Source organism: Poecilia reticulata, chromosome 5 (assembly GCF_904066995.2).
Source record: "Poecilia reticulata chromosome 5, P_reticulata-male-v2, whole genome shotgun sequence".
Taxonomy (NCBI): Eukaryota; Metazoa; Chordata; class Actinopteri; order Cyprinodontiformes; family Poeciliidae; genus Poecilia; species Poecilia reticulata.
Window position 1 is genome coordinate 18,499,981 of NC_088834.1, and position 25,604 is coordinate 18,525,584.

Sequence of the window (25,604 nt, forward strand, 5' to 3'; positions counted from 1 at the left end):
TTTATCTTTCAGCATCACAAACTGTTTTCTGATTGTCTGGTTAGTCAGACATGTTTAAATAAGAATAAGTCTCTGTCTATTAGGAAGGAAATCACTTTTGCACATTTCTTTTGTTAAATTGCTTCATAGAGGCACAATCTTTAATGTTCAAGTTCATTTTGGTGTTTAAATGCAACAAGTAAAATAGAAATGAAACATGCTCTATGCATGTTTAGATGTTTGGCTTCCAACACTCTTTTTATTTTCTAAAACTGCTGGCACAGATTCAAAAGTCTTTTTTTGCTGTTTACGATTTACCAGGAAAAACAGTTCTTGAGACAAATGTTGTATGTTCTAGGGTCTTTTTGATTAGATCTGTTAAAAGTAAATCTGACTCAAGTTTGAAGGTCCAGTATTCTAGAAGATGTCAAATATGATGTTAAGTTAAAATGTATAAATGTGTAGAAACTCCATAATCACCACATGAGCCACAGGGAACCTAAAATATGTGGCATTAGTCAGGATTTTTTCTTTCAGGCGAACATTCATACTGTTGCAGTTCATAAATGTATTGGATCTGTAAGCATTAAAAGGACTTCTAGTTAAATTCTAATTCATTTTTTCATGTGTTACTTGTTGACATTTAGCTACCCGGTAACAAGTGCTTCCTGGCAGGAAGGTGCAGATGCTTGATATCTGAGTCATAGGCGAAGAAAACTAGACTCGTCATCATAAGCAGTTTCCAGAATGTCTCCTGTTTACAGAATAATCTGTGAGAACAATCCATGTTTAATGTTTAATATTTTTAGGGTTAGGGTTAGGGTTAGAATCAGTTTCTCATTTTTACCTTGAAGCTGGTGGTGCAATTCATTTTCAGAAATATTCAGTTTCAAATTATGTGACTTTCAGGCAAACTCAGCCAAACCTTATGATTGTTTGTGGCTATAAAACTAAGTAAAATATTTTATTAAGATTTGATTTAATAGACTAACACAAAATATCAAATATTTGTGAAGTGAAAGGCAAAGGATACATAGTTTTCTTTTTCTACTTTCCACAGGAATTTTTATTTTTTATTTTTTTTTTTACAAAATATGACACATGGATAATATTTCCAGGTCGTTTGGATTACCAGGTTTGTACATCTGTGGGCTGAAAATTAAACGTCTTCTACTCTGCAACAGCTAAAACTCAATCACACTGGATGTAAAGTGTCTCTAAAGATCAGTTTTTAAGCATGGCTCCATATTCTCCGTTGGATTAATGTCTGGACTTTGACTAGGTCAAAATTATATATATATATATATATATATATATATATATTATTTTTTTTTTCAACATTCTATTATTTATTTAAAATATAAGTTATTTTTCTTAAACTGATACTTCTTTTACATTGTTTAATTATTTTTTGAGAGATGCCTGTCTCATTTCTAATCAGAAACTTATTTGTTGAAAGAAAATATATTTTACATATTTAGTCAGCCAAGCATATCAATTATTATATTAATTATATTAATAATTATGGGCTTAACTCCATGCTTGGATCAGTAGTAATCTAAGCCTTTTTTAAGGAACTATATGGTTTAAACTCTTCATCATTAAAATCACTAGTTAGTTCCGTTCTCAAACCTTATCAATTTTTAAAAATTTTTTAAACTGATTCCTTACATAACTCGGATCCTCCCCTGACTGCGTTGCAATTGCCGAATTGCTCATTCTAAAGGACATTTGAGAGGATTGCGGATGTCAAAACAGCGACGCTCAAACCAAACAACAGAACTACTGGTTCTGTTCATGACCGTAACTGTGGTTTCCAACATTTTCTTGGCGGTCCTAAATTATTCACTAACTCTTACTGGAGCCTGCTAATGACGTGTTCATTTCAATCAGGTGTGTTAAACAGACAGGAGTCTCCGAAAGATTACGCTCTTTCTTCTAAGCTCAGCCAAGTGGTGTGAATCCCAAGAAAGTTTTGGAATTCCCACCAGTCGTCACGAGAGCAGACCTAAAGCAGAGCGCCGCTGCCCCCTAGCGGCTGCGCGGGGTAATTCTTCCGCTTCCCTCCCACGGCAGGCAGATGGGATGCTGCTGGAGGAATTTTCAAGGCGGGCTCTTCGTGGAGAGACCCAGGTGTTGGGACAACGTCCACGGGTGGCTAATCACCACAGTGTTACAACACCTCAGCATTACCTGCTGCCGAGCCATTTTGGACTCACTTATCGACCAAACAGGCGGTGCAGCTCGATATTCTGTCTCTCTGTCCGCTCTGCTGGGTGCAGAAGAAGCCAGACGAAAGTTAGTGGATGGCAGCGGCTCTTCTCCACAAGTTCACAATGAAGACACGGGTTTTTCTCCTGGTGCTTGCTGTTTTCTCCTGTGCACTCGCACAGGTGGACGAAAGTGAAACAGACGAGCTGCAGGTCGAGACATTGGTGAGTATTACAGCATATAGCAGCAGGAAATGCTTTAACGCAACACCCCTGAAACAAAATAACAGTTTCTGAACTCTTCATGCTATAGGTGAAACCAGAAACTTGTTCAGTACTCTCCACAATAGGAGACACGCTGAAAGTCCACTACACAGTAAGTCAATCAGACACTCAGCTCTTCTTCACCCCATAGCAGCAGCGAGACCGTCTGTATTTGGGGAAGGAACCTATTTTATTTCAATTTTTGTTTTTTTTTTACAAACGACGGCAGAGACGAGCCCAGCTGATGACGAGGGCAGATGTTGTCTATGTGGCACCGTCCGCATGAACCATGTGGATCCCGCTGCATTTCCATACAGCGGCTCAAGACTGAGCGATAAAAAGCCTCAGGCTCGGGATTTAGAGACCATCCAGACTCACACTTTGGACATGATGTGGTTTTACGCGTCTGTGTTTCGTGTGACTTTACACGGGAACCAATTCGACTTAGGTTTTTACTATGAGGCATATAGGGGCGGTGCAACACGTCAGCATAATACCAGGTCGGTGGGACAGCGCGTTCATTTTTATTATGGTAGAAATATAAAAATGATGGCAGTGATTTTATAATGTTCATTTGCTCTCACTGTTGAATCCAGTCGTGTCGCTTTAAAATAACATTAACAATATGGAGACCGTTTCCATCTGTTTCTCATTCAAAATATTTACAAATAACATGGGCGGCAAAACGTTCAGATATGATCTCGGGAGGTTTTTCTGGTATTTAAAACCCAAATGGGTTTTAGAGTAGATGGGAAAATTTGGTAATAAATAACTTTCCTTTACATCTAAGGTATTGATTGGCCTATGAGGCATTTTTTTCAAACCACAAAAAAACATAAAAAAGAACAGATCAAGTAAACATCTATATTTCTGTTGTGTTTGGACAACAATAAATATTTCAATATATATATATATATTTAAAATGGTTTCAAACCTACCACGTGGGTAGCGGTGTCATGGGTGAGGCATTAACACGTTGGTGAGAAACACTGCATATGGTACTGACCATTTATTGTCCCTTAATAATACAAATAACATAGATTACTATCAAATTGAGAGAAAAAGAAAAATAAATCAATAAAATCTCCCCCAAAATTTAGATGATACTAATTTACTTTTTTTATTATTAAATTGTGAGCTGGAGGTTGAAATTTCCATTAATGTCATAAGTTGAATTTGAAGTTCAATATATATCTATTGCTACAATTATTATCATTACCTCTAATAGTAATAGTAATTTTGTTATTAATGGTCATAATTGTGATGATTATGATTCATTAATGATAATTATTAATATTACCATAAATTATGAATAAGGTATAAATAAGGCGATTTTTGTTAACATTTAAGATAACCACGCATCTGGTCTAAAGCTCACTGATGTCTTTTTTTAATCTTACATATGTTGGTAAGAGAAATGTCGAATGATCTCTTCTTATCAAAAGTAATTGGAGCAAAAATCTGTTTCACATGACATTTTTGTTTGACATTTGGGGTTATTCATATATTCTGCTACAATTAATTGCAAATCCTTAACTGATTACACACCTGGTGCGAGAAAAAAACAACAGCCATCAACTCTGAAATCTTAGTTTTTCCTCTTTCTTACTCTTGTTCCTGTTTCTCTGGTTGCTCAGGGAAAGCTGATGGATGGGCAGATGATCGACTCCTCACTGTCCCGGGATCCTCTCGTTCTCGTGTTGGGGAAGAGGACAGTTATTGCTGGTAAATTAACAAATAATAATAATATTAATAATGCAACTTTCCTGCAGCAGCATCACTGACACTTCATTGAGAACTTTTATTTCCTTATAGTCAATGTTGTGTGATTTTTTTTTTTTTCCTTAAAGGTCTGGAGCAAAGCTTGATGGGTGTTTGTGAAGGGTAAATCCCACACGCGAGAAAAAGCTTGATTTTTGTCACAAAAAAAAAAAAGAATAAAACACTTTATAAATGATTTTTCAGAAACAAATTTGTTTTCCCGTCTTCAGGCAAAAAATAAAAGCCACCATTCCTTCTCACCTTGCATATGGAAAAAAAGGATACCCTCCTACAATTCCAGGTACCCAGACCAAACGATGACAAATAAAAAGTAATGATGCATTTTATTAAGTCACTTCTCTGTACGTATTTGGTGGGTGACGGCAAAATACCGCATCTGTTGCAGGTGATGCTACGCTTGAGTTCGAGGTGGAGGTGCTTTCTCTCTCACCGCAGGCGCAGTGGCAGAAGATGATCAACGACGTTTTCCCCCTGGTGTGTTTTGCCCTGGTGCCCACGCTGCTCGGCCTGGTGGGGCTTTACCTCTACAACAAGGCCAACGCCCAGAAGGCCAGCAAAAAGAAGTCCAAAGATAAGAAGAGCAAGAAGAAATGAGGTCCGGGCAGAGAATTTAATTTAAATAAACTTTTTCAAGGACTTTGTTTTTTTTTTGTTTTTTTTTTGCTTCATACAGATCACCATTTTGTAAGCGCTTTGTGAAAAGACAATATTCTAGAAAAAATGGTCAAAAATGTTTTTAAAATTGAGCCAAATCTTTACAATCTTTCCCAAGATCTTTTGGGAAAACGGTCTGTGTTCTGATGAAAAGAAGGGGGAAACCTCATCCCTTTACTTCTGCTGTAAAACTAACCATTTTATAAAAGAGCATCATTCTACAGTCAAACACAGTGGTGGCAGTATGGTGATCTGGGACTGCATTGGCTCTTGGTGGAACCATGAACTCGGATCTTTTTTAGAAATACGTGATGGTGAATGTGAGGCCGTCCGTTTGTTACTTTAGCCTCAAGCTAACCTGGTTTTGAGGCAAAAATGCAGCAGGACGATTATCCAAAGCACAACAGAAAGTTCATCACTGAATGGCTGAATAAACAAACTTAATGGTTTTGGAGTGGTGCAGTCAAAGTTCACATTTTTCCTTAAACATTTTTTTGAAGCCTGATATTTAAAATCAGTTTGATTATCACAAAAAAGAAATACAAACAGAAGAAAATAATTTTAAAAAATCTGAACAGAAGCAATACTTTTTCACAATGCTTTGTTTTCTGTAAAAAAAAAAACACTTAACCACAAAATCTTCAAGAAAAATCATCTTCAGAACGATTAAAAAGCAGCAACAACCTGGTTGCCTAGTGGTTCACACCCTGTCTGAGAAGGATTTCCTGACATTTGAAGCATTTAGCTAAAGCCAGAGTTTGCAAAGAGGTTTAAAAGGATCAAAATCATCTCTTTGGAGAACAGGTGGTGAGTCAGGATAAGGATATGCCCCCCGTTCACAGAAGTATAATATGTAATGCTTGAATAAACGGCCGTCTTCAAGTAAATACGTGGCTGGGGTTGAAGGAAGAATTGCAAAACAGGATTCTTGTCCTGCAGAGAAATCCAGAGCTGGGTAAGTTATTTTGTGTTATGGTCTGTTGATATCAATGGGACTTTCTGGGCCTAAAACCCGTTTTGTCAGAAATAAACAAAAAACACAAAGTGCCAGCAAAAGAATACCACATCCACATTAAAGTGCGGTAATGGCAGCACTATTCTTGAGGGGAGTTTTGTTAAAATCTTTAGAAATCCACTAAAAAACTCCGATTAAAAAGTATTTTATGTTTTCAGATTTGCAGAGTGTCTAAGCGCACTTCTAAGTCCTTTCATGATTCCATAAAAGGAGAATTAAAGTTCTGGTACCCAGCTTAGGGTCAAAAGGAGTTGTGAATAGATCCAACTAAAGACAAACTAGTACAACTGAACTAAAATGTTATTCACTGAGTTTGACTTTCAGGGTGTGTGAAATCCTCTGTAATGCTACTGCATCATAATTAGAGGTCAGTATTGAGTCATCACTTGTGCACTGTCGAGCAATTAGTGCAGGGTTTAAATCGAGACATTTATGAATGTAGCGTGCTAAAACGCAAATATATCTGTGTGTATGTGAGAATGGGTAACGGAAATGAATAAATCATTACATCTGACCAAGGAAACGATTGTACAAGTTATATTTAATAAACAAATCAAATGCAAATGACAGATGCCTTGCAAAACAAGATTAAGGAAAGACTAAGAATTACTCTCATACATAGACATAAATATACATAGATATGAGATGATATGTGAGATATTTTTATTTTAGACATCTTCTGTAAGCGGTAGGTTTTACTCTATGGTTAAATCAGTCAGAGGGCGGAGCGGACGGGTTCTTGTGTCGCCGTGCAGCCTCTTCCGGTCCTCTTTCCAGCTTCCCGTGCAACATGGTGAGTGTGTGCTACCGACGGCGGCATTTCACAAACATAATAAAACCGTGTTTTAATCGAAATCTGTGGCGTTCTGAACACATGTAAGCATTTTTAAACACACAACGAATACGTGATACGGAGAACATGCTATTTACACATGCCAGAACATGTAATAAAAGAAGTCGGGGCCTAATGCTAACCGTTAGCAGGCTAGCCGTTTTGTGCATGTGTTCGCTGGGCTGGCTAACGATAAAGTAGCTGCTAACGTAAGTAGAGCTGCAGCAACATAAGTTTGTCACCCAAATTAGATTCTCAAGAGCGTTAGTTCATGAAACCGCTAAATTGACGATACATGGATGTGAATATGTCTCTTTCGGCAGCTATAGGTTCAAAACCCCAAAGCTAATCTTTTGCCTTTTGCTGGTAGGTTAATCGGCTAACCTACCGCATCTTTTGATGAGACGTTTTAACCCTAATATCGGTTTTAATTAAACACACCTCTCCATTATTGGAGGTTCACAGTGACCTAGTTGGCATTCCTGAGTGTCGTGAATTGTACTACAGATTTATAACTCAAGGTTTTAAACGCAATTTCATTTTGAATCCATCATAAGAATAAGAGATGTACTATTGTCTATGCAGGGAGGTAACCTTTAGCATTTAGCTTATTTGTAATAGATACGCAGCAGGTATTTAAAATTGTATGTAGGAAGAAAAAATATTTGATACCAAGATCTTGTTTGGAGTGTTACAGAGATAAAGACAGCTACAGGGGTTTAAAAACTGATGTTCTGGGGTTATATGTTCCTTGGCTTACATTGAAACTTGAGATAAAACCAGCAAAAAACCCAGAACGGACTGAAATTCAAAACCTTTAGATGTTGTCATGAAATGTTTTTAATTGTCCTGCCTTTTCAGATATTGTCAGTAAATTGAGTTGTAGCAGTCCTCTTAACCAACACAACAACCAAGAATTTATATACAGACAAATATTTCACAACACATTGAATAAAAAGATGGCAAACCGTCCAAGTGAAAGTGTTATTGAATAATCTATATTGGTGAACAGATGAAGAAATGTGGAGATGTCTCGTATTGGTATGGAAACTTGAGAAACTTGCTGTTTATTATTGTGCTTTGTCACCTGAGTTTAGTGTTGTTTTTTTAACATGGGCTCTTTGTGTTACAGACCAAGAAGAGGAGAAACAACGGTCGTGCCAAGAAGGGCCGCGGACACGTGCAGCCCATCCGCTGCACAAACTGCGCCCGCTGCGTCCCCAAGGACAAGGCCATTAAGAAGTTTGTCATCAGGAACATTGTGGAGGCAGCGGCTGTGAGAGACATCTCAGACGCCAGCGTCTTCGACTGTGAGTGTCCTCTCAAACAAAATACTTAAAATTTCAGCAATGAATTAAGAGTAAGAATTTGAATTTTAAAAAAATGAAGGGAAATCTACATGGGTTATATTAGACAGAAAATAGGTATTTAGATGTTTGATAAAAGCTGCACTTCAGGTTTTAAAATGTTAAGTTGAAAGTTCAGATTTGTTAAAGAGTGGCTAATGAGTGGCATTTTCCAACCATGACCTGGCAGCTAACACAACAGATATTTTTTAAAGCAGCTCCAAAACCCATTTTTTGTATTTTTATTTGAATGTGTCATTCTTCACTTTGCAGCTTATGTTCTGCCCAAGCTCTACGTGAAGCTGCACTACTGTGTCAGCTGTGCCATCCACAGCAAAGTGGTGAGGAACCGCTCCTGTGAGGCCAGGAAGGACCGAACCCCACCACCAAGATTCAGGCCCACTGTGAGTTTTTCTCCAGACTTCATAAGTCTGACTGGCTCTGGAATAAGCCGGCTTCCAGATTAAGACTGAAATAACTTGGTTGAGATGAGCTCACAAGACGTGTGTTAACGTTTCTGTTTTTTCTTTACAGGCTGGCGCACCAAGAGCTCCTCCAAAACCAATGTAAAGTGAAATCTGAAGATGCTGTGTTCCTAAAAAAGAAAATTAAAACATCTTTACAAAACTTGAATCAGTGAAACAGTCTCTTGTTTTTCTAGGAAACACAAATTAGATTTTATTTAGGGTAGACGCGTACAGTACAAAACTTACAGCAAGTTCAGATTGAGTTAAGCAAATGCAAAAGTACATATGATACATTTTAAAAGCTGTAGTTATTTAAAGCAATATTGAGAGGAAAAAGATTAAATCGAACATTAAAGAAGCGTCACAAAGATCATTATAGTTTAGTAAATATAATAACTTGGATTGGTTTATCAGGAACGTTTTTGGATTGGCTCAGGAACAAGTAGCTTTGGTAGGACATGAGGGATCAAACTTGTGCCTTTAGTGGATAGATATAGGATATGACGCATTGTAAATGTGAGAGCCAAGACGATTCTGTTGGGATGATTTTTTTATGGGATCAACGAAAAAACAAATAAGCCAGTAGTTTAGAAGCTGGATCTGATCAGAGTTTGGGATAATTAATCTGGACCAAAACAGCATTTAGGATATAAAAGACAGCTGTTAGAAAAATAAAACTAAAGGCACAACATTTACTTCTACATTTAAAAAGTTTTACCACGGGAGCTTAAATGAAAACGCAAAGGGAGACCTCGGGATTAAATGCTTTCACTGTACAAATCTAAGATGAATGCTTTAAAGTCAACATTCTTTACAATGAGGTCAGTAGGTGTTGAAATAAGCTGCAGGAATCTACATTTCAGAAAACCTCTCTTCCCCATGTAACACTATCCTCAGGAAGGCAGGATATTGTTCACTGCTGAAGAATGGGAATTTTATTTCCTGTCAAAATGAATCTTCATGTGAATTTAGACTTTGAAATATTAAAGTGCAATGTGACTCAAGTCTGTTTTAGCAGAGATATGTGCTTAGTTACAACCTTCCATCCAGATTAAATGAGGTATACGTTTACGTCACACAGAACTTCCACAAAATAAAGTGGAGATGATTATAATGTCCAAAAGCCTTTAATAACAGCAATAAACAGCCTTTTCCCAAATGTACAAATGTCTGAATTTTCCTCTCGCCGCTATAACCAAGGAAAAGTGCTTTACAGTAGCAAACAAGTGGTTCTTTGGCCCAGCTATGAGGAGATTATTTGGTGCCGCACTGAACCACACTAATACCAAACAAACACGTTGCCTTAAACTTATTTTCAAACATTTTATGTTTCAGAACTGCATATCTAAACTGTTAAAACTGCAAGAATCAATGAACTGGGATCAGTAAGACAAAACGGGAACTGTTCACAACACTAGCACAACCACCAATATTCATTTAGAGCCTGAAGTGGCTGAGAGGGCTCAATTTAGTTCATTTTAGGAAAGCAACATTGTTTTGAACCTGGAAATAAGAAAACTAATGAATGAAAACTGACAAGGGAAAAGACTTGAACCATAATCACAAGGTTGAGGTCTTGAATTTTAAGAACATTTTTCAAAATTCTGTTTATTTTAAGTGATAATCATTCCTGTTGACTAGATTCAAACTGTCTTCTGGGCAGAACGTTGTGCTTTAACCACTGAAAGGTCAGACAATCCCAACCCTAAACCTTCAACTTTCATAACAGGATATCAGGTTAAGTTTTGCTAAACAGGGTAAACATTTGCTGAAAAGCCACAGAGAATCTAAAATGCATGAAATATTAACAAAAATAAGAACGCAAGTGTTTAAATCATTCTGAAACTTGAACTTATTGTGACGTCCAGAAAGACATGAAGTCTAGCAGCTCCAGCCTGGGGAACAAGTCAAAGGCACAATACAATGACAGAACATGAAACTCATTTTAAATACATCATAAATAGATTTGTTATATATATATATATATATATTAGTGTTGGATTAGGTCTTAATTTATTTTTCAAAGGGAAGTTCTGAACTCATTAAACTCTGGCAGTGATATCTAAACCCCGCTCCTCTCGAGGCAGAGCTTTCAGCCGGTTTTTCCTCACATTATATCGTGCAGAGCATCAACATATCTCTATAAAATAATTTAATATAATCAGATTTCTGGCAGGTATCAGTGCAAACAAAACAGTCAAGAGAAGAAAACAGATTCATACATTATTCCTCAAGGCGTCGACAAACAAAAACTAGGGCCTTCAATATCCACTTTTACAACAAAACTAAGGGCCCCTCGGGGTCGTTCTCTCACACACACCAATACATACAAATACGAATCTCTTCATTTCACCTCTTGTAAAAACCAAAGTGCATTTCTAATATAATATAAAGGACAGCCCCTTCCAATGTTTTACTTTAACTAACATAGACTTGGTTTTGAGCTTGAGTTGTACTTTTTGAAATAAAGCGACCACACAGGATTCCTCCAGTACTAAAGAAACGTTAAAGAAAAAGCATCAACTTCGAAAGAAGCATTCATTTCTTTTAACGATTTCACCATAGCCTTTCCCGTGTCACTTCGGATGAGGATTTGTCTACTATAATTTGTGCATGCAGTCTGAATCCTGAAATTTGGTGCAAGGCACGTCTGTGGATTAAAGAATGCATTTCGTCCTTCTACACTTCGGAACATCTTTAATGAAAATGTACCTTAAATACTTTTATCACTCATAAAATAACTAGAAACCCTATTACAATTTTGTGCCAGGATCTGAAACATTCAGGAGCGGCTTCTCGCCGTCGGTGACCCCTTCAAGCCCATGTGCAGATCAAACCAAGCCAGGTCCTCGTCTGAGTTAGGGAAGGGGGGAAAGCTCTGTGTGAACAGAAGGGCGGCCGGCGTTCAGCCTCAGTCTATAATGTGCTCGCCGCGGACAATGTGTGAAGAAAATTCATATCTGTCCTTGCTGCGGTAGCCACAGATGTTGCACTCGAAAGGCTGTCGGAAACCGTGGCAGCCCATGTGGATGGTAAACATGACGTGGTCCAAGAAAAGCACACGGCAGTGCTCGCAGCGGAACGACCGCACAGCCCGCCCTTCTGCATCGACGACCCGGAAGGCCTCCCTGGAGGTAGAGGAAGGCGCCGTGGGTGAGCTGGAAGTCGGAGCCGAGGTGGGAGGCGGAAACGCTGAGCGTCCTCTGTCTTCTCTTTCCAGCTCCCGATCTTTGGCTCGGATGGGGCTGCGTCTCTCCCGACTCCTGTGGTGTGAGGTGGGAGGTCGTCTGGCGATGTGGTTGCTGGAGTGAAGGAGCTGATGCCCGTTGTTACTGGGCAACGTTGGGACAGGGGCCGTACTGTTGCAGGGCTCGTCCGGCATGCTTTCCGTGTCTGTGGAGTCCTGGAAACCATTGCTAGGTGATGGCGCGTGACTTCGGCCGGCAGGAAGGTCTTCGTGACCCTCTGCTGCCTCCCTCCCCCCAACAACAATAGCTCCCAGCCCATCTCCGGTGCCCGTGCCATCCAACCTCGGGCCAAGAGCAACGGAGGTGTGAAGGGCGCTGAGGCTCGGCCGGAGTTCTTTAAAAAAGGATGGATGAGTGGGAGGAAGGTGTAGAGGCCTAATGGCATCTGATAATCCTCCTCCAGTACCTGCTGTGTACTCTCCAAGGCTGGCGAAGTGAGGGGCTTCCAGGTCCCCAGCTTGCATGTCCTCACCCTTATCCAAGCCAGCTGTCAGGTCATAAGGTGCATCCGTAATGTTGAGGCGCATGTGCTTCTGTCCTGCAACATAAAGACACACAATCTCATGATATAATATGCAGTTCCATCAAATAAGTTATTAACGAAACTTTTGATGCTTTACCATTTATATTCCTGAAAGATTTTAGTTCCTAATTGTTTCTTATTATAGCCTTAAGGATGACAAAATGAGGAAAACCTTGAAGGTGTCTGAATACTTAGAAAGGTACTTCATATCTTCATGAGGCCAGTTAGCTATAAATTTGTTTTGCTAAATAGTTAAATCACTAAAGTCCTTCCTACTGCACATAAGTTTGACTACTAGAAACAGAATTGGGAAGCTACTTGAACCCCCTGGGAGAATAAATAGAGGACTGGCAATCCAATCAAAAAGGCAAATCTGACTACCTGAATTCACACCGAAAGCAACGAATATTGCTTTGTTAAATCCCTAAAACCGTCCACACTGAGACTAAATGCTCACCTACAAATTTTTGTGGTGTGGATCTTTTGCGTTTAGTGACGCTGTTGGCGAGCCGATCGATAAAAGCCATCTTGTCTGAGGACGGCTGCAGAAGAGAGTCTGGTACAAACTCTAGCTCTCTCATCTCCTCTCCTGGACAGAGTACAAACAAACTGTTACGTTATTTTAAAGTTTCCTCATGACTCAGACAGCGTTTCTCGTGAGTCCTAGTTTGCTGCGGAATCTAAAACCACACTTTGGGGTTTTCAGGCAATTATGGAAGGAGGATTGTGGTCATCAACTTGTAAAGGAGTTTTTACGCTCACCATTCTGCAAGAGGAATAAGTGCCAGTACTATACCTAGATTTTGAGCACTGTTTGTTGGTTGTGACTCCAGACTCTGTAGGTAACCATGGCAGCGCTCATGGTGTTCCTCCAGGGTGCTTTGCTGCTTGTAACTACGGCCGCAAAAGCTGCATTTATATGGCTTCCCTATGGTTGGAGAGGACACTGGAGGTAGAGAAGGAAGACAGTTATAACGCAGACTGATTGTAAGAAAGAAAACAACAAAACACACTTATTAGGTATTAAATTGTTCTACCTGCATGAGTGCGTAAGTGCCCAGTAAGGGCATCTCTTCTTCGACAAGCATAGCTGCAAAAGGGACATTTAAACGGCTTCTCCCCTGAGTGCAGCTTGATGTGGCGGAGCAGGTTTCCTTTTTGGGTGAATGAGGCGCCACACTGGTTACACTGAAATGGTCTTTCCCCTGTGAATTGTAAAATAAGTTAGCACATGTTCTCTTCAAACAACTACATGGCTTACTGCACTGTGTTCGTCTACTTAGACAAGAACGCAGTAGTACATTTTCAGACCCAGAATTACTCGTTTTCTTTTATCAGTCGTTTTCATTTTTTAAATTTTAGACATTCGAGTACTAAGAATTCACATTTTTGTTATCTTTATGTACCACTGTTTATGAAACAATGATGTTTGCTTCTGATTCAGCATTGTAGTGGTGAATTGTTTCACTGATTTTTCTGCCTCTGCACCAACTCGGAAAAATCAAAGATCCTTACGTTTCACAAATTCTTAAAAACATATTTTAAACTTTTTAAAGCTTTTCTTCAGTTAATCTTTATTTTTTACCTGGAATAATCCAATTAGGATTTAAAATCTCTTTTGCTATTAAGTCTTGGCCACAAAAGCACAATAATAGACTATTAATGTTATCATAACAAGCAAAAACAAACACAAGAAACTAAGTAAAACAAGAATTTATATGAAATTTCTACAATCACTAGTTGTTTTCGGTAACATCACATGTACATTCAGTACTCAAAAGTTTATGAATGAGATGTTGTTTGGCATCATAGCTACATGTGAGGAAGCCGCTTCGAATCCTAGCCTAAAGTGAGCGAAAGTTGAAAAAAAAAATATATGAAATTGTCCCCTTTTCCATTTTATATAGGTATGTATTTATGTATGGGGTCTATCTAAGCCAGAAACTTGAAAAGCCAAATAGAGAAGGCTAAATTTTTAACTAATGCAGCAAATCAAAATTAAAGGACATTAATTCAATATGGTTTCAATGTAAAAACCACTTCCATTTTGGAAAAATAGATTTTTTTTCTCTCTCTTTTAGAAAATAGATCAAGTAATCATGTTTAGAAACTCCAAACTTTTTTCCATTCCTATCCACACTTTAAAACAAAAAACAAAAAAAAACAACTCCATACTTTTTAAAATGATATAAATCCAGGAAATGTCTTAAATTGTTTACACGTGATGCGCCTTTTTTAATTCTTACTTAAACGCTTGTGGTTTAAACACATTAGTCACCTGTATGGCTACGTTTGTGCACCATGAGAACATTAGGTCCGATGCAGATCATTCCACAAATGTCACACTTGAGCTTTCCGTTCGGCAGTCTGATGGCTCCAGGTGGCATGGTTTCAGGGTTCATGGCTTCCCTGTAGCCTCCGCCAGACTCTGATCCCTGTCCTGAACCTCCATCATCTATCCGCTCGATTCTTTCGTCTTCATTACCGCGTCCTAGGTCTTCATCACTGTACAACTCCACTTTAATAGAGTTGGCTGCAGAGGCACGAGAAAAATCAGACAGAGGAAACATGACATTAAGTGATCAATCTTGTTTATTGAAATGCACATGTATATAAGAATAGTTTAACTTCCCACTCACCACTTAGAGATCGTCTAGGAGAATTGTCCTTGCTATTTGGGGTGCTTACAGTTGGACCTCCGAGGGCCCCAGAAAACTCTCTTTCCAGTGATGAATCCCCACTACCTAAAACCACAACCATAGTAACTGTGGGGTCCCACATTTAACAAACATGTCAGTGTTAAACAACGTGGTAGCTTCTACTAAATAAATCTTTACCTGAAACATAGGATCTGCCATTACAGTCATCAACATCCATACTAGTTCAAGCTGAATCCTGAAATTACATTTAGGTCAAGGTGAGTTCTTTCTCAAACATAATTAATCACTGAACATCATTGCATGTCAAACACTGCTTAAGCATTAGGAAAACAGATACGGATTACAATTGACAGACCCGGATCAGTGAGTTAAAGAAACACAGAGGGCAGATTTAATCTGGCATTTCTAACACTTAAGTACAACACCCCTAAAGCACACAGTTTCCGTGCGATGACTGACGGAGGCACTTTTAAAATCAATCATGCTTGTACATTAGTTTATGTGGATCAATTAATCGCATTAAAGTAGATTACTGGCAGCTAGGTTAGGTCCACTTCTAACCTTACCAAACCAGACAATTAGAACCAGCAAATGACAACTTCAAAAAACGAGCTCAAAGTTAAGACAATCTATTTTAGAATCTGTGTGTGTCTAAATAATCTGAAATCCCGATCACGAACCAGAAAGACAGCGTTTACATAACGGTGAGGGTGAGGTAACCTAAGTTTATGGCCTTGGTAGCTAACGTTAGCTTACTGCATGGGATGGACATTACCGTTTGTCAAGTTAGCTGAACTCAACAGCAAGACGATACAACAGTCTGACATCATCGACAGCCTGATAAAAACTCAAAGAACAATGCTGCTAGTAAGAAATATAAGTAATGGCGCCAGGACGTAGCATTAGGTTATGATACTAACTGGGTAGATGTCGCTAAACTGAACACACTACTCGGCTCGACGTCATGTTTGAGGCTAACACAACAAACAACCGTTAGCCTGTCAGTGTTTCTTCAGCGGTTGCTATGGCAGCCGCAGCCACACCAACAGCTGCAGCTAGTCAGTTGGTGGTTTGACTGTTTCAACACGGCAAAGACTAACGACTATGAATGCCTTTCAAAAGCTGTCCGATTCTTAAAGACTTGGTAAATTACCTGTCTGTGTCAAGGCCGTTTCATTGAGGTAAATCAGATTTTTTATTTGCCTGTTTATGACGGCAATATTCACCGGAAGAATAGTTACCTAGGTTGGGATAACTTCCGGATCACATTAGGCATGTCACTTCAAAGCAAGGCATTTATCACTTTGTACACATTTTAAATATACATTTTATAATTTCTCTACTATCGCGGTCAGTTCTGAAAAAGAAATTTCTTTGTAATTGACATTTTAATTTGAGATAGAAATGACATTTCGAATACATAGTGATAATATAATTTTTTATTGTCTAATAACTAAAAAGCTTTTTGTATGTATTTCCACATGTATTAGTATTTATGGCAATTAATCTTTTGCCATAACTCCGGGTCTTTACTCGAAATGATTTCAACTGCTCACAGTAATCTTGAGATTCCTCTACATAATTTTTTTTGGTCACATTTAATTGTTTCTTCAAGCCAGTTTTAAAGTCAGACAAAAATAACAACTTGACCTCCAATACAAAATGCAATTTTCAAATGATGATTTCATTTATTAAGGGAAAACATTGTTCAAACTAGCCCTATTCAAAAAATTATTCACTCAATAAAACGTCAGGTATTGACTGTTACCTCCATTTTTTAACATAAAATGCATAGAAGATGATTGATCAGACAGGAAAGACAAAAACCTAAAGCACATATTACACGCTGGCTTTTATAAATTAAAATTGAGAAATAAGGTTAAGTAAAATGTTTACAGTCTTGTGATCTTTATTAGTTTTTTTAAGTACCGTTTCAGATTAGACAACCATTAAAAGTAAATCTCTAGGTCTGTTTTGTTCAACGTGTTTTTTTTTTCTTCCTTTTTTCTTTTTTGGAACATCCTTAAATAATCAAAGAATTTGTCTGAAATATTGCTTGCTACTGGTGTAAATAGGGTTGTTAAATATCAATCATACCGTGACCTTGGTTGGTGGTTCAAATGTTTTGTGGGCCACTATTTCATCCGCTTTGTGGATGGTGGGAACGTGGTCACAGAAGTTTGAGTAGATAGGGTGGAATGGCAGATTTCAATTTATTTTAATTTTGTCATGACTGATGATGTCCAGGGTGTCTCTGTTTCTCTGGAGATAGACACCAGTGCCATGTGACCCAATAGTAATATGCAGGTTTTGACATTTACATGGACAGCTATTATCATAATGCCAATACATTTATGTTTGAAAATATTGATAGAAAATGACACATATAGCTGAAAAACAATACATTGCTTTTCACTTAAATTTTTATGTAACTGTATGTATACACTTCTTATTGTAGCAATTAAACACTTGTCGCATGTTTCCACTGGTATTGTTCACTCTTCCAATAATCAGTCGATCAATCAGTCAATAGTATTTCATGTTAGAAGAAACATTCTGGTGAAACTAAACACATTTATCTGTGCTTTTAGCAAATAGCAATATCTGGCACAGAAAGAGATTTTCAGTTCAAATAAAATCTGCCCTTCACACTATAAGGCAGCCATTCTCACTATACTATTACTAGAAAAGAAAAAAAAAGAAAGAAAAGGGACATTTTGTTTTTTCAGATTTAGTGTGTAGTCTTCTAATTCATCTTTCCAAACACTCCATTATCATGGAGGCCAACTGAGTAAACACGTGTTCATATTTGTGTTCTATAGTATGAGTTTAGTTGAGTTCAATATTTGTGATTTAAAAAAAAAAGGAGTTCTTTGATGTTGTTTAGCGTCTGTCTGGAACAGTCTGAAAAAGGATAGTTGTCAGGAACTTGCTGGGACGTCCAAAGAGTGACCTCTACTGTACAAATAAGCCTGAAAGCCCGTTCATGTCATTTCTCTGACGCATCGACTGGTTTTACGACGGTGTGCTTACACAATGGCAATTTCCGTCAGTTTGAGTTGCAGCTCCCGACCGCGTTGAACTCGCCTTTTTGTGTTTACAATTTCGTTCCGAACGACCTCTTTTCCCGCTACAAACCTCGTGTGTATGTTCACGCCCGAGTCGGATACAGAAATTGGAAGCTTTTTGAGTTAAGCGCAGGTTGTTTTTGGTTCGGTAAAAGTGTGAAAACCCAGCTTGAGGCCCAGTTCGGAGAGCTAGAGCTGGGCACAGCTCCGAAAAGTTTGTTGTTGTCACGTGACGCGGGACGAATGTGGCGATAAAAGTTTGTTCAGATCGTGAAACTTGTTGGCGTATTACCTTTTTCAGAACCCGTGCAGCAAATTTTTTTCCACCACGATGCCTCAACCAAAATACAGAAAGATCGCGGTCATAGGTTACCGGTCCGTAGGTGAGTACAGCTGATGTCGGTGAGCTAGCAGGCTAACATGCTAATATCCGGGCTTTGTTTTCTTTTTGAGTGTATCTACCTATCTGGACTAAAATCTTGTTCTATACCCCCACAAGCTCATATATGCTTTCTGTATTCATATTCTCAATATCAAAGTTAAAAGCTATTAGCTCTATATTTTCTGCCATATGCTACCTTGTGTGACACTAAATGTTAGCTCAGCAGGTGTTGTTCGGCTACCAAGAAGCTTTTCGTTAAGAATTTCAGCCATAACATTTATGTAGATCGTTCATTTTATTCACGTATCTACCCTTCAAACACTATTCATATCTTATCTCAACTGTTTCTGTTTAATAATATCTCGATGTTTGTCCTTTAGTTGCATCACTGTTTCAGGCTTAACTCGGAAAATGTTTGTTTACTGTTTAAATAGGCACAAGGTTATTAAGCAAGGCACTATATTTTAACAGCCTATTCGAGCTTAAAACGGTACAACAAACCATTGTGCCTATCACCAGCATTATAAGTTTTCAAAAGTCGTGAATTTTGAACCAGTTCTTGTACACGTGTGTTTTATTTATCAAATAAGGATTGTCATCACGCCAGCAGTATTCATATAGCCTGGCATTCTTTAAACTGGCTTTCTGTTTGCGTGTCAAAATAAACAATTAGACTAAAAGAGTTTTTTTTTTAAATTAGTGATGGTTAAGATAGTTTTAGTGTTTTTAAAAGATATAATTCAGGGTTAAAATAAAAATTTGTAAAACATTAAAGGCCTAATTTACACCATTTTTTATTTTCAGATGTTGCCGAGAAAGATAAACAAATGACATTTAGTGGTTTAGTTAATTTGTTAAAGTGCTTGTATTGTTGTCTTGATTTTTCTCAATTAAAACTATAACTTAAAAAAACATTCTCTATTTCTTTTAAAATATCATTGATAAATCTTGAAATTAGAATATTTCTTCCAATTCTTTGTGGAATTTGGGACTTGTATGGTATAAATAAAATCAAAATTCTCAACGCTGCATTTCACATTGTCACCCAGTTCACCCTGAAAGTATTCATTCAGCCAGTGGATTCCGATGGCACCTTTTGCTTTTTTGTTAGTGACAGTTTTTATATTTTCTATCAAGTGTGGCATACGTGTACTTGTGGCCATAATGTCAGCGTAGTTTAACATAATTAAATTCTCTCAAGATGCCACACAGTGATTTTTTGACTGAACGAACCCTGAGCTCACTTTTGGGAGTCGGTACAGCATTTTGGTCATGTCTGTTTTATAGACCATCATTTTTATTATGTATCACTAATGAGGATGTGAATACAAAACTCTAGATGTGCACAACATCATAAATCTTGATGAATGTGGATATTAGATGGGATTTAAACTGACATTGTACCTTTTACCAATCTTAAATCAATATTTAGAACAACCTCCACTTTTATTGGTAGTGTTTTATGCATGTGGGAAGAGCTTAAAATAAATGCTTGTTTTATTGCAGCAGCATCTCATGAGGAAAATTTGAAAAATTAAACCTTTATTTGATCATATTTAAGAAATAATAGTTTGAGTAAATTGTAAATAACTGATGTTGCAATAATTGACACCTTACCTATGAAATAAATATAACAGAATCGTTTTTTTAAATATATTCTTCAGATTTAAAGTTGAGCTGAGTGACAAGAGACTTAGAATATCCTGTTTCTCTGGAAAATAAATATGAAGTAAAGAGACCAAAAAAATACTGGCAGAAATATAGATACTTCAAATTGCCTGAGAACAATTTAGGATCCCAGAATGAGCAAGAGAGGATGTCTGGGCTTATCTCCTATTCTTATTGTGACTTGATCTCATGGATGGACAGGACAGAGAGATTTATTCAATTTAGCCACAAGACAAGAGGATATGTCCTTCAAGTAAGGGAGATACATGTTGATCTTTATAAATCGGGTAATGGCAACAAAACTGTATAAATGCCCCGAATCCTCTGTACGAATTGGAAGATTTGAAACAAGTGGATGCATGAAAAACGGAGATGGTTTATGATCTGAGCTTATCTTTCCTCCCCATACATATTTCAAATCCCAGTGTTTCTCTTTGAGATTATGCTCTTCCAAGAAAAGACAAATTAGGCTGAATATTTGTCCACATCTATCCAAGAGTTTCAGCAATTCAGTTTTTATATTGGGTCAAGAAGCCCATTCCCTTTCCTTTTATTTGGAAATTGCAGCGTCCGTTCCCGTCACCCTCTGTCTGAATTACTCAATCTTAATTTCAGCTCTTTTCTTTTTGAAGCTGGACTTGTGTCTGACATGCCGGTAAAGTGTCACATTGACGCAGAGACAAAACCGGCTCTTCTGACTCTTGAGACATTTTTCACTTACAGCATTCCTGATTGTAATCCACGTTGCTGTAGAGAAAACCATAAAATCTACAGCTGAAAAATAGACATCTACAAAATATACCTCGGTGTTCAACTTCTAAATCGTTTGCAACATTTTTGTGCTATTTTCTGTAAAGACATCCTGGCTACCGTTGTTCTCTTAAATTCTAATTAATCCCGTACTTTTTGCAACAAGCTGAAAGGACACTAACTTAACTGTTTACCCAGATATTGAAATGTTATTTTTAAAACACTTGGATGCTTGTGAGGACACAAGTTTCAATCGAAAACTTAGTTTTAAAACTCGCTTTGCCAAAGGTCCAGCCTACTTTGATTGGAAAATGAACGACACATTGGCAGCTAGTTGCCTATTCTTTCTTTCCTGTCATTAGGTTATTTTTTATAGTTTGCATTTAGATGCTGAGCAGCATCAATCACGAATGAACGTCAATTACATTTGTTGTTTAAAAGTCACATGACGCCGGTCTGCTGTGCTCTTCATGCAGGGAAGTCGTCTCTTACGATACAGTTTGTTGAAGGACAGTTTGTCGACTCCTATGACCCCACCATTGAAAACAGTGAGTGATTTTATATTTGCTCAGTTTTAAGAGTTCTTCATGGTTTAATGTGAAAATTGTAAAAACTGCTCTTTTTTTTTTTTTTTTTTTTTCCTTTAGCGTTTAACAAAATGGTCAACGTGAAAGGTCAGGACTTCAATCTGCAGCTAGTCGACACAGCCGGACAGGTAAGTTACTTTGTTGTTGTCATAACTGATCTGAGTGATTTAAACTGAATATTTCTGATTAATAGGCATATTTGTCTTTTGTTTTTACTGTTGTTTTTGAAATCTTCATGACTTTTATTTCTAAAATGTAATGGAAATTCCTCTCTCTGTAGGATGAGTACTCGATTTTTCCACAGTCCCACTCAATGGACATCCATGGTTATGTTCTGGTCTATTCAGTGACTTCCATGAAAAGGTCAGTGGATGCTTTTGTAGTTGCCTTTATTTCATTAATAAACTTTGCATTAAGAAGTCTTATATCTTTTTCAAGATGGGAATTATTTGGGTTTTATCCAGTGTTTACTATTGAATCACATCAATAACGAGTAAAGTTTTAGTTCATCCCAGATTTTTGTTGTTTAGCTATTTATAAGCGACCTATCAAAGGGAAACAACACTTTTAAAATTTTTTTTATTTAAGTCGAACCATAAAAGTTATATCAGCCAAATTTTTTAAGAGATCAGTGTCTAAACAAACAATTTCATTTGAAAGAATGTAACTTTTAAATGGTACTAGATAGCACAACTATTTATTTAGTAAGCTACAAGTGTCCCTTTATTTATGTAGAAATGTCTAAAAGAAAAAGACAAAAAATCCTCAACTTTTATTTTCACATTTTTTACAATGTTACTATTAAATATTCAACACATTGCTTCTTCAACTTTTTAATGGCTAGAATAAAATTTAATTGAGTTTTAACAGTTCTTATGTTCAGCCAAAATGATCACCATTTTTTACTGATTTAAAAATGTTTGATTTAATCTGAATCCTTTCCTGGTAAATCATTTGATTTTGGTGTTTAGGTTCTTGAAAGCATTCAAGAAACTATTGGGTTGAATATAACAAAATAAATATATTTATCTCCATCTAAATCGAACAAGATTTGGTCGGGTCCCAAAAAAAATCAATGATACATTGTTTTAAATAAAATAACAAGTGACAATCTGCATATGTTTGCTTTAAGTTGTAATCGGAAATCCTGGAAATTGGGTTTCTGAATAGAAAATACAGAAGAGTATCAAAGACAAAAGCACCAAATAGATGTACAAATTAAACGAGGTCAGCGCTTAGTATTACTATTTATTTTTAAAACTCTGTCACTTCGGTACAGACTCAAGGAAACTGTCAGCTTAGTGTCACTGCTGCTTCAAATGCTGCAAAACAACTACGATGCTCACAGTTAGAGCATTTCATTTTAAAGCATTTCAAGCAGCAAAAACTCGTGTTGACTAGAATTATACCAAGAAGTAATTTTTGTCATAAGATTCCCATTTGGTTAGTTCTGCATCCAAATGTTGAAGTTTTGTTAATACTACTCTTCCAGATCAATGTTTAAAATAACACTGCCTGTCCCCTGTCCAGTTTTGAAGTTGTGCAGGTTCTACACGACAAGCTGCTAGACATGGTTGGCAAGATTCAGTAAGTCCAATCAGTCCCTGAAATTCTTTATAACTTAACTGAGACATTTTAAAGTGTATATTTGTACATTTTGAGCTATTTTTCTTTTCAGGGTCCCAACTGTTCTAGTAGGAAACAAAAAAGATCTTCACATGGAAAGGTGAGTGTTGGTATTATTGTTTGGTTTAGGTAACAGAAGTGCATTATTGCCATCTTGTGGTAGCAATAATAATAATAATGTTTGAAAGATGCTAATTTTATCAAGGCAGTATTTACTTTATTGAATTAAGTAACTGCCAGGTAGTCCTTAGACGGAGATCTGATGACATCTGAAACTTAAATGCGTTGGTGTTTTTCAAGTTTTGAAAGTGCTTTTGAACTTTAGAAAATGTGCTTAAAATTCTTTACTAAATGTATCTTGTGTTGCAGTCTAGAACTCACAACTTGTTTTGATTTGTGCAGCTACACTGATTTAAAAAAAAAGAAACAAAAAATATTTGAAGTGAAGAGATAAAACCAGTGTAAGAATCATCCAGGTTTAATTGCATTCCATGTTTTTAATAGAAATTATACATGTTTAAAACTGACATTAGCTTAATTAGCCAAATTCAAATTATTGCGTTGTGCTTTGACTGGACTGGAACTCGGGTCACAATAGATATTTATTAACCATAACGATTTATATCTTAAGTTATTTAATTTGACCATGTGAAGGTTTCAAGAACACTTTTTAAAACAAGCAAGCAATGAGATGTGCTCACTTCACTATGCATTTTGTCGATTTGTTTCAAGAGTTATCAAACCAGAGGAGGGCAAAAAACTAGCTGATTCCTGGGGAGCTGCATTCATGGAGTCTTCCGCCAAAGAAAACGAGGTAACAAGCCCTTAAAGTTTAACCCCTCATGCTAATCCATTGTTCATGCCTGACAAAGACTCTTGCTTGAAACGCAGACTGCTGTGGAGGTTTTCAAGCGAATCATTTTGGAGATGGAGAAAGCTGACGGGAATGCACCTCCAGAGGAGAAGAAGTGTGCAGTGATGTAAAGGCTTATGCAGGACACCAGTGAGCTGATTTACTGAAGACATGAGGCACAACTTCACCAGCTTGCTAACGGTGGCCTCATCGATGCAGCAGAGGCACGCTTGTTCTCCGCTCAGAATTCAAGATTGATTTACGTAGCAAAGCAGCTGCCCGACAAATGATACTAGATCCCAGTAATTGTAACCATGGAAAGAAAGAAAGAAATGTCTAGAGCAGGATTAACCCCTCAAAGAAGCGTCTTCACTGGATACTTTAACATTCAAATGCATTCTGGGAATAATTGTGCTTCTTTTTTTTTATTGTTATTATTTCCAAGGACTGGTCCATAATTTCAGCAGGTCTTTTTGACAGAATTGCAATCACAGTTCACATTGCTTTAAATGTGGTCACTATCCTATCAGTGCTCTGTAAGAAAAGAAATCTCACTGGGGTTTCTCAGTTCTCACTGTAATTTTTATCTGCTCATCCTCAGGTACCTCTTACTCATGAGCTGTGGTGACGTGTCGCCATGACACCGTTCTGTTATTGTATATTTAACTACGCCGTTACACATCGCTTATATCTAGTATAATTTCTCCCCATTCATTGTGATAAGGTTGTTATGGACAACATAAATATTTGCTAATTACAAGTTAAGCCCGTTATATATAGCATAACTAGAATCTTAGAATGTGATTTGGTACTTTGGAAAATATCTGGAGCGACTCAAGCTATTGCTCTCCATTTTTCTACACAGAGTACACTCTTAGATTGTTTATCGAAGCTAAAAGGATTTATAGATTTCAGTTTTTGATTTGCATTTTAGTATTACAAAATACTATGAGGGCGGCCACGGAGTTAGTTTAGTGAATTTTAAGTTGGTGACTTTAACATGTTTGATAAAACCCAACCGTAGTGCCTGTAGCCTTTCTGACAAATGGTCACTGTCAAACACTTGAAATCTTTTCTTTTTGGTTTGTTTTTACAAAAGCTGTAGCCTTACAGAAATCTAATGTACAGTAATTCTGTTTTTTTTCTTCTCCCCTAAAGCCTTGTGTTGTAGCTGTAGTGGATACTTCTAACTTTATAAAATGCTTTGCCCTAATAGTTAAATGGTGGATAACTGATGATAGTTGAGCAGAGGCTGGTGATGCTGTGTCTTGTGCCTTACAGATGTTCAAACTCCTTCATCTGCTTCCTTTTCTTGACTCAAGGTGCTCTTAAGTTTTGTTTTGTTTTGTTCCTTTATTGACTTGACACCATAGGTGCAGGTGTTGTGCACCTGAACACCAGTATTCCCCTGTGGGTCAACGGTAATTTAGAAATCTTGCTGTAAACTGTTTTGTAAATAAACAAATCTGTCACTTGTTTTAATGTCCCTGATTTTTCTTCTTTAAGATGCCAACATTTATTTTTTTTTATGATATACATGAGGCTGCATTATTAGTTGTGTATTCTTAAAAAACATGTTAAGGATGTGGATTTATTTGCATTAGTCTTAGCAAAAGGCCTTTAATGACCATTAGGTACCTGACTGAAGTACTGGACTTTCTACTGCAAACAGCTGCTAGTAGTTTGTCTA

General features: G+C 37.3%; 4 protein-coding genes across 8 annotated transcripts; 3 read left to right on the forward strand and 1 right to left on the reverse strand.

Moving 5' to 3' along the window:
* The first annotated feature begins 1,535 nt into the window (after positions 1-1,535).
* fkbp11 (FKBP prolyl isomerase 11) lies at positions 1,536-4,871 on the forward strand. Of its 2 annotated transcripts, XM_008409908.3 has the most exons (6): positions 1,536-2,414; positions 2,503-2,565; positions 4,091-4,178; positions 4,304-4,337; positions 4,445-4,515; positions 4,621-4,871. In XM_008409908.3, exons 1-6 carry the CDS (start codon positions 2,286-2,288, stop codon positions 4,827-4,829), a joined length of 594 nt encoding a protein of 197 aa, XP_008408130.2. In that variant the 5' UTR covers positions 1,536-2,285; the 3' UTR covers positions 4,830-4,871. The 2 variants fall into 2 exon arrangements, with proteins under 2 accessions (XP_008408130.2, XP_017160345.2); XM_017304856.2 differs by lacking the exons at positions 1,536-2,414; positions 2,503-2,565 and adding an exon at positions 2,572-2,953.
* A 1,698-nt stretch (positions 4,872-6,569) lies between these two features.
* Positions 6,570-8,715, forward strand: LOC103465274 (small ribosomal subunit protein eS26). Its single transcript, XM_008409925.3, has 4 exons — positions 6,570-6,697; positions 7,869-8,046; positions 8,356-8,486; positions 8,617-8,715. Exons 1-4 carry the CDS (start codon positions 6,695-6,697, stop codon positions 8,650-8,652), a joined length of 348 nt encoding a protein of 115 aa, XP_008408147.3. The 5' UTR covers positions 6,570-6,694; the 3' UTR covers positions 8,653-8,715.
* A 374-nt stretch (positions 8,716-9,089) lies between these two features.
* LOC103465264 (zinc finger protein Eos) lies at positions 9,090-16,255 on the reverse strand. Of its 4 annotated transcripts, none has more exons than XM_008409911.2 (8): positions 16,134-16,255; positions 15,158-15,215; positions 14,960-15,064; positions 14,599-14,853; positions 13,358-13,525; positions 13,117-13,266; positions 12,778-12,909; positions 9,090-12,335 (listed from the first exon to the last, which is right to left on the reverse strand). In XM_008409911.2, exons 2-8 carry the CDS (start codon positions 15,195-15,197, stop codon positions 11,461-11,463), a joined length of 1,725 nt encoding a protein of 574 aa, XP_008408133.1. In that variant the 5' UTR covers positions 15,198-15,215; positions 16,134-16,255; the 3' UTR covers positions 9,090-11,460. The 4 variants fall into 4 exon arrangements, with proteins under 4 accessions (XP_008408133.1, XP_008408134.1, XP_008408132.1 ...); XM_008409912.3 differs by lacking the exon at positions 16,134-16,255 and adding an exon at positions 15,901-16,018; XM_008409910.3 differs by lacking the exon at positions 16,134-16,255 and adding an exon at positions 15,756-16,017.
* Positions 16,256-17,955: 1,700 nt separating this feature from the next.
* On the forward strand, positions 17,956-25,391 carry rhebl1 (Ras homolog, mTORC1 binding like 1). The gene is made up of 8 exons (XM_008409909.3): positions 17,956-18,431; positions 21,325-21,396; positions 21,496-21,563; positions 21,716-21,798; positions 22,966-23,022; positions 23,114-23,161; positions 23,794-23,875; positions 23,953-25,391. The coding sequence occupies exons 1-8, from the start codon at positions 18,380-18,382 to the stop codon at positions 24,043-24,045; spliced, it is 555 nt and encodes a 184-aa protein (XP_008408131.1). The 5' UTR covers positions 17,956-18,379; the 3' UTR covers positions 24,046-25,391.
* Positions 25,392-25,604: the final 213 nt, after the last annotated feature.

Bases quoted from the DNA above. Each gene is read 5' to 3' on its own strand.
- rhebl1 (XM_008409909.3), top strand. From the start codon at position 18,380: ATGCCTCAACCAAAATACAGAAAGATCGCGGTCATAGGTTACCGGTCC. The intron at 23,162-23,793 runs GTGAGTGTTGGT...ATTTGTTTCAAG, and splicing joins AAAGATCTTCACATGGAAAG to AGTTATCAAACCAGAGGAGG. The intron at 23,876-23,952 runs GTAACAAGCCCT...CTTGAAACGCAG, and splicing joins CTTCCGCCAAAGAAAACGAG to ACTGCTGTGGAGGTTTTCAA.
- LOC103465274 (XM_008409925.3), top strand. The intron at 8,047-8,355 runs GTGAGTGTCCTC...TTCACTTTGCAG, and splicing joins AGACGCCAGCGTCTTCGACT to CTTATGTTCTGCCCAAGCTC. The intron at 8,487-8,616 runs GTGAGTTTTTCT...TTTTCTTTACAG, and splicing joins CACCAAGATTCAGGCCCACT to GCTGGCGCACCAAGAGCTCC.
- LOC103465264 (XM_008409911.2), bottom strand. From the start codon at position 15,197: ATGGATGTTGATGACTGTAATGGCAGATCCTATGTTTCAG. The intron at 14,854-14,959 runs GTGAGTGGGAAG...GTGCCTCTGCAG, and splicing joins TCCTAGACGATCTCTAAGTG to CCAACTCTATTAAAGTGGAG. The intron at 13,526-14,598 runs GTGACTAATGTG...TACAATTCACAG, and splicing joins GCACAAACGTAGCCATACAG to GGGAAAGACCATTTCAGTGT.
- fkbp11 (XM_008409908.3), top strand. From the start codon at position 2,286: ATGGCAGCGGCTCTTCTCCACAAGTTCACAATGAAGACACGGGTTTTT. The intron at 4,338-4,444 runs GTAAATCCCACA...TCCCGTCTTCAG, and splicing joins TTGATGGGTGTTTGTGAAGG to GCAAAAAATAAAAGCCACCA. The intron at 4,516-4,620 runs GTACCCAGACCA...CATCTGTTGCAG, and splicing joins ATACCCTCCTACAATTCCAG to GTGATGCTACGCTTGAGTTC.